The 6,106-nt window shown below is 38.9% G+C and overlaps 1 protein-coding gene across 1 annotated transcript; it reads right to left on the bottom strand.

Moving 5' to 3' along the window:
* Window positions 1–5,377: 5,377 nt before the first annotated feature.
* LOC141020739 (uncharacterized) lies at window positions 5,378–5,752 on the bottom strand. The gene has a single exon (XM_073495680.1). It carries the CDS (start codon window positions 5,750–5,752, stop codon window positions 5,378–5,380), a length of 375 nt encoding a protein of 124 aa, XP_073351781.1.
* Between the last annotated feature and the right edge of the window lie 354 nt (window positions 5,753–6,106).

Raw genomic sequence — 6,106 nt, 5'->3', positions numbered from 1 at the left:
AGCATGCATGTAACGTGAATATATGGAGCCAAGACTGGAGGCAACGTTGTGCATTAAATAAGGGGTGGCTGGATAAATTGTCTATCACCAGACATTGAGACCACCTCTTTTTTCAGCCAAATCTCAGCATACACGTCCTTTCGTTTGACGGCGATAGATCTTTATGGGTTCTTAATTTGATTCGTCAGATTCTAGAAATATAGGAATAAAACAGATGATTACAATGTCATGCACACTTGAAACCTATAATCTGATCATAATGTAACACATGAGTTCCACACGACGAGGTTAGAGAAGGGGCATGGGCCAATTACAAGAAATCTATTATATATACTTTAAGTACTTAACGCAATAACTAGAGAAAACATACATCTGACCGTTTATTTGATGGATTAGAAAATCAAAACCGTATCATCTTGCTAATATATATCGTAAAAGTTGACAGAAATTACACGCCTTTGGCCGCAGAAGAAACTATGTTTCAACAAAAAAAATGCTTTCTTTTAAAATCTCCTATCCTGCAAAAACACGGCCAGTTGGAATAACACAACCGATCTGAAAACAAAGCACGACCTATCCTCGGCGCCTCATACTCCACACACGCCCATCTTCTCCTCGTCGACGTCTCAAACCACGTTGCGTAGCTTCCTCTCAATCTGGTTTCCTCCTTAATCAGCTACAAATCTGATCGTTTAGTTCCACCTTGCTCATGCCGCAACGAAGTTCTTGCCTGCCTTGGTGGCAACTGCAAATCTAACTATATGATTTCTTTGCTTCTTTTAGTTTCAGTGGTTCTCTGATTGTACAAAGAATGTCAAGTAGTGTTCGTCTAGGTCTTATGATTCTCCGTTCAAATTAATTAGAACTCAATGATACCCCGCACATAGTGGCTGGAATATATTGCATTATATTTTAATAAGATTTGGTTTTATGAAATATTTGGATTAATAATATATGCAACAAATACAAACACATAATATATTGTACCAGATTACTGTATAGTTGGAAAGTATTTATTGAATGGAGGTAGTATAATATAATGGAATTTTTTCAATGAATGTTGGGTCGGCCTTTGATGAGGTGACATGTGTGCATGGCTTATATGCATATTGAAATAAATAGAAGTAGTGGGGATGAACTACTCCCCCCGTTCCTAAATATGAGCCTTTTTAGAGATTCCACTATAGAGACCCTATTCAGATGTATATAGAAACCTTTTAGAGTATAGTTTCACTCATTTTGCTCTGTATGTAGTCTATAGTGAAATCTCTAATGCGATTTATATTTAGGAACGGATGGAGTATTTATATATATAGGATTTGGGGTGTGACTATTAGGATCTCAAGGCTTGCCATGAATCAAGAAAAGGCATTGATTGTCCCACTCCTATTTAAGGATTTATGCGCTAGACCAAACGGTTGTGTTTAGTGATCATGACAAGCCCTCAGCAGATATTCAACAATTTTGCCACTCCATTCTAAGTGCAACTTCACAACACGAAACTCATCTACCAGTAAAATCCATATCTTGCGCGGTCAAGTAGTTCTTCCTACAAACAATTATGGAATATCTTTATGTTGTGATCGAACTAAAATAAGCAAGCAGAAACATTTCAGACATGACATGTTTAGCAATCAATTTGTATTGTCTTCCAAAGCATGTAGTTAGACAAAGTGGTATTAATGGCATATAAAGATCCTCGCCACCCAAGTCTCAATCTCGGGTAGTAAGTGTTTGCTGCTTCCCTATGATTTTCGCGAGTACGTGCGATCTAATAATTGACCTTATACAATAATTTTATTTTTCGTGTTGCTTGGTTATTCCGAATTAAGCGTTATATGTAGAATACTTAGAATATTGGGTTTGAGATTATTGTTAGATACTGATTGAACATTCTCCATGACACTTATGAGAGTGGGCACCTTTTCCGTTGCTTAACTGAGAAATAGAAAAAAATATGGTTTTTGATTCATGGCATAAAAGAGAGAAAAATCACAAAAAACTTCATGCCCAGCGATTTATTGTCCAAATGATACACGATTCTGTTGCTATTTATGGTCTAAACTACAAGACTCATCTAATTAGTAAATGTACGTCTGGTTTCTAGCACGTTATTATGGTTCTTAACGATTTTTAAAAAAACTTCAAAATGCAACAATATTAATGAATATTCTTTCTTTTTCTCTTAAAAAGTGCACAGGATAAAAAAATCATGAATTCAAAAAATGTTCATGCATTCTGAATTAAAAAAATAGGAATTCAATAATAATGATAAATTCAGTTTCTCTTCATATAATTAATTTTTTTAAGAATTAAAAAATGTTCAAAGAAATAAAAATATTCGTGAAATCCCATATGTGTTGTAGAATTTGGGAACAAATCACGAATTTGAGAAATGCTTGTGAAATAAAAAAATGTTGATTGTATTTAAAAAGATTTCATTAATTCAACGAAAGTTGAAGGATTCAGGGAAAAAATCACGAATTAATTCTTTTCAATGAATTTCAATAGTTCACAAAATAAAAATAAACTGCATGTAGTCCAAAAAGAGTCGTGGATACAATTTTTTCGCTAAACTAAAGATATCTGTATTTGAAAATATGAAAATAAAAAAGAATAGAAATGAAAAATTAGGGTGAAATTGAAAAACCGATGAAAACAAAGAAGAAAAAACCCATCTGGAGTGTTCGGAAAAACATGTGGAGCGTCCCTCAAACCATTACGCTAGGAAGTCTTCCGTGCGCACCCGGCTACGGACGCTAGAAAGCGACCACATGATACGTATCACTTTGTATCACTATAAGCCATGCATATTATTTGCGCTTGTCAACTGGTTCTGTATTTGCAAACCAACCTATGGTTAGATGATTAAGAGGACAACAGTATCCCGAGCCCATCGGGGTTCAAGGCTTAGACTTGACACTTGTGCTTGCATTTTCTTGGATTTATTCCGGGGCTTCAGATGATATGCGTTCGATGGGAGGAGAAGTTATTGTCGACTACATAGCTAGGCGTCTATGGTGACTTTGTCAATATCAAGATGATGTGCCGGCTTAGTTTCTCAGAGGTGCTTTTTAAGATAGGTTTGCATGCGTTCATAAAGGTGAGTGTATGTGCGTATGTGTGAGCGTTTATGTATGTACTGTGTTAAAAGAAGAAAAGTTGGTTCCGTAGTTTTCTCTGCAACAAATTTTTTTTGGTATATCTAGGCCGTGGTAGTAGGTTGAGTATTGCCCTTTTTAAGTCAAAAATTGTACATATGCGACGTTGCACTTTTGGTTCCTATGGCACACTGTTTGGAGACCTAAAACCATGCCACCAACCACATTGTCAAAACCTCAAGTGAAGTCAGGATAGGTGGCAGAAGTGTGTTCGGACCACGAGCATGGCTCGTACGTGTTGGTTAGTCGCCGATAGAAACAGGTCACGCACAAAATTTTTTACGAACCAATAAGGAAAACCAAATCATGAGAACTCTTTTTTGCAGTTACCGGGCTATGCCGCAGGGAAAAAGCCCAATTTGTTAGCGGCCTATAGGTCCATAGCAACCATTGCAAACTCTTTGCGCGGTAGCAGTACCTACCGGCAAGAATCTCATCGCTCACGGCCTGCTTTAAGATCTTAGTCATGTACAACTATTATTTCCTCATTTCTACTATACAAATTGAATACTAGACCTAATACAACTATAGGCCCCCACCATTTGTGACAACACCCACTCTCTCACTCTCTCCCCCATTTATCTCACATGTAAATCCACCCTTTTATTTCACCTTCACTAAATGAAATCGTCAATATCATTTGAAATATAAGTTTGTTTTTAAAATAATTTATATATTTGAACACCTGGCACAAAGACCTTTAGAATTAGACCAATATTGGATACATTTCAATGTTTAATATTTCACATGTTGAACAAGCCTATTTCATTAGAAAATTGTGAAACAAACCTTTTTCACTAGAAATATATGATACAAATCCATTTATCTAAATCTATTTAACACAATTATATGTCAGATACATGAAACTAACATTTTCCACACACACTAAAAATGTGCAATTGAAATAGATGTGAAGTTTAAGTCTATCACAAAAAATGTAATTGAAATGTAGGTTCTGAAATTGTAAAATAGTAACCACAGAAAGTGAAATTCTGATTATAATTGTGAAACTGATCATTTTTTAAATGTGCGATAGATTTTTGAAAATGTGCAATTGAAATAAATGTCGTTTTATGGAACTGACTTTTTACAAATGTGTAACAGTTTGTTTCAAAAGAGTGAAATATGTTACTTAAAAAATATGATTTTTTTTTGTGAAACACGATAGTGGAAAGTGAAATGTAGGTTCTGAATTGTGAAATAGTAACTACAGAAAGTGAAATTTAAATGTATCATTGTGAAACTGATTGTTTGTAAATGTGTAAAAGTTCATTTCAAAAGAGTGAAATATCATATTTGAAAATTGTGCAATTGAAACAGATGTATTTTTGTGGAAGAATCTAGTGAAAAGTGAAATGTAGGTTCCGAATTGTGCAATAGTAACTACAGAAAGTAAAATCGTAATGTATCATTGTGAAATTGATTATTTACAAATATGAAATATGTGTTCGAAAGAATGTTTGATAAATATCCATGATTGAACTCATTTTAAAGGTTTTGCCGCAAAGATTTCAAATAAAAAAAATCAAAGACTAAAATATGGTTTAAAAGATACAGATGTTTTAAAGTAGACAAAGTGAAAGAAATTGTTTGATTTATTGTGTGGGAGAGGAGAGAGTCTGTTCTACCACAGTTCTGCCATACATGCATGTAAACTACAGTTGTGAGCGCCAGTTGCTAAATACCAATGTTCTTTAAACATGGAAAAAATATACAGCATGAGAAGATAATATACGCTGTTAGATGGCACTAGCTGATTGGCTAGAGCATTGCCGGTTCAAACCGGTACCGTGCAATTTTCCGCTTCCGAGAGACCATAGACACGACAGGGTATGTAGCGAGCACTGTCCTACAGGATCATCCAGATCCCCTGTTTCTGATGTCGCTCACTCTCATGATACGTCATGCTCCTTACAACATTTTCAACAGACGCGCGCAAATTAATTTTTACAGCGTGCGCAACGGCTGTTTTTGCGTCCGAATAGGCAGTAGCTTCACCAGGCGCTGCAAATTTTAGCGCGCCGCTGTAGCGCTTCAGCAGGCACGCTAAAATACAGCGCACTGTTTGAATAAAACATACACATACGTACGCAAAAATTTAAACAATGACAGTCATATTTCAAAACAACATAGTTATAGCATATTTCAACCAACATAGTTCATAGCATAGATAGTAAAAAAAAAGATACAAAAGCCCACAGCTAAACTACTCGTCATCATCCTCCTCCGACTCGGTGGTGTCCTCCTCTGACTCCGGCGTCGTAATGCAGGCGCCATCCACCGTTCATCGTCGAGTCCCAGCTCGACGCTTCTTTGAGCTCGATGTTGAAGAGCGCGGCCGCCTTCCGCGGCCGCCTGTCCTCGCGAGAGGTGACTCGCTCCGCCCTGCTTTGTGCGTAGAATTCGCGCTCATTGACGACGTCCTTCGAGAAGCGTTGGAGCCACACCGTCATGCCCTCCACATCCATACCAGCGATGCCGAGGTGGCACTCCCGCCTCCGGTTGACGCGGCGGTCCTCGTCGGCGACTAGCCGCGGGGGAGGCGCGAGCTCCTGCGCCAGCTCCCGTGTCGCCAGCTCAGCAAAGTTCATCTCGCTATGAGGCCGCCGGAGGCGCCATGTCGCACGTGCAGGCGGCCTTGTGGGCGGTATCGAACGTGCCGAGGCCTAGGCACGTCTTACCGGAGCAGATCTCGACGTAGAAGACGCCGGAGGGGCGCGCGGACGCCGCGGTAGCCCGAACTTCCCTGGCGGCATGGTGGCGGGGTGGCGGCGAGGCAAGAAAGAAGAAGTGTGGCGAGGAAGAATGGCGGAGAGGACGCGTGGCGAGGCAGAGCGGTGGAGAGGGCGCATGTAGAGGCGCTGGTTTTATAGCGTGGGCTAAAACTGCTGCACGCGGGCCCGCTTTTCCCTTGTGCGCGCCCACTTTTTTTTCCACGCCACTTT

The sequence above is a fragment of the Aegilops tauschii genome, chromosome 3, assembly GCF_002575655.3.
Source record: "Aegilops tauschii subsp. strangulata cultivar AL8/78 chromosome 3, Aet v6.0, whole genome shotgun sequence".
Classification (NCBI taxonomy): Eukaryota; Viridiplantae; Streptophyta; class Magnoliopsida; order Poales; family Poaceae; genus Aegilops; species Aegilops tauschii.
This window is presented reverse-complemented; position numbering and strand designations above follow the sequence as displayed.

Excerpts from the sequence above, each read along its gene's own strand:
- LOC141020739 (XM_073495680.1), bottom strand. The coding sequence starts at position 5,752 with ATGAACTTTGCTGAGCTGGCGACACGGGAGCTGGCGCAGGAGCTCGCG.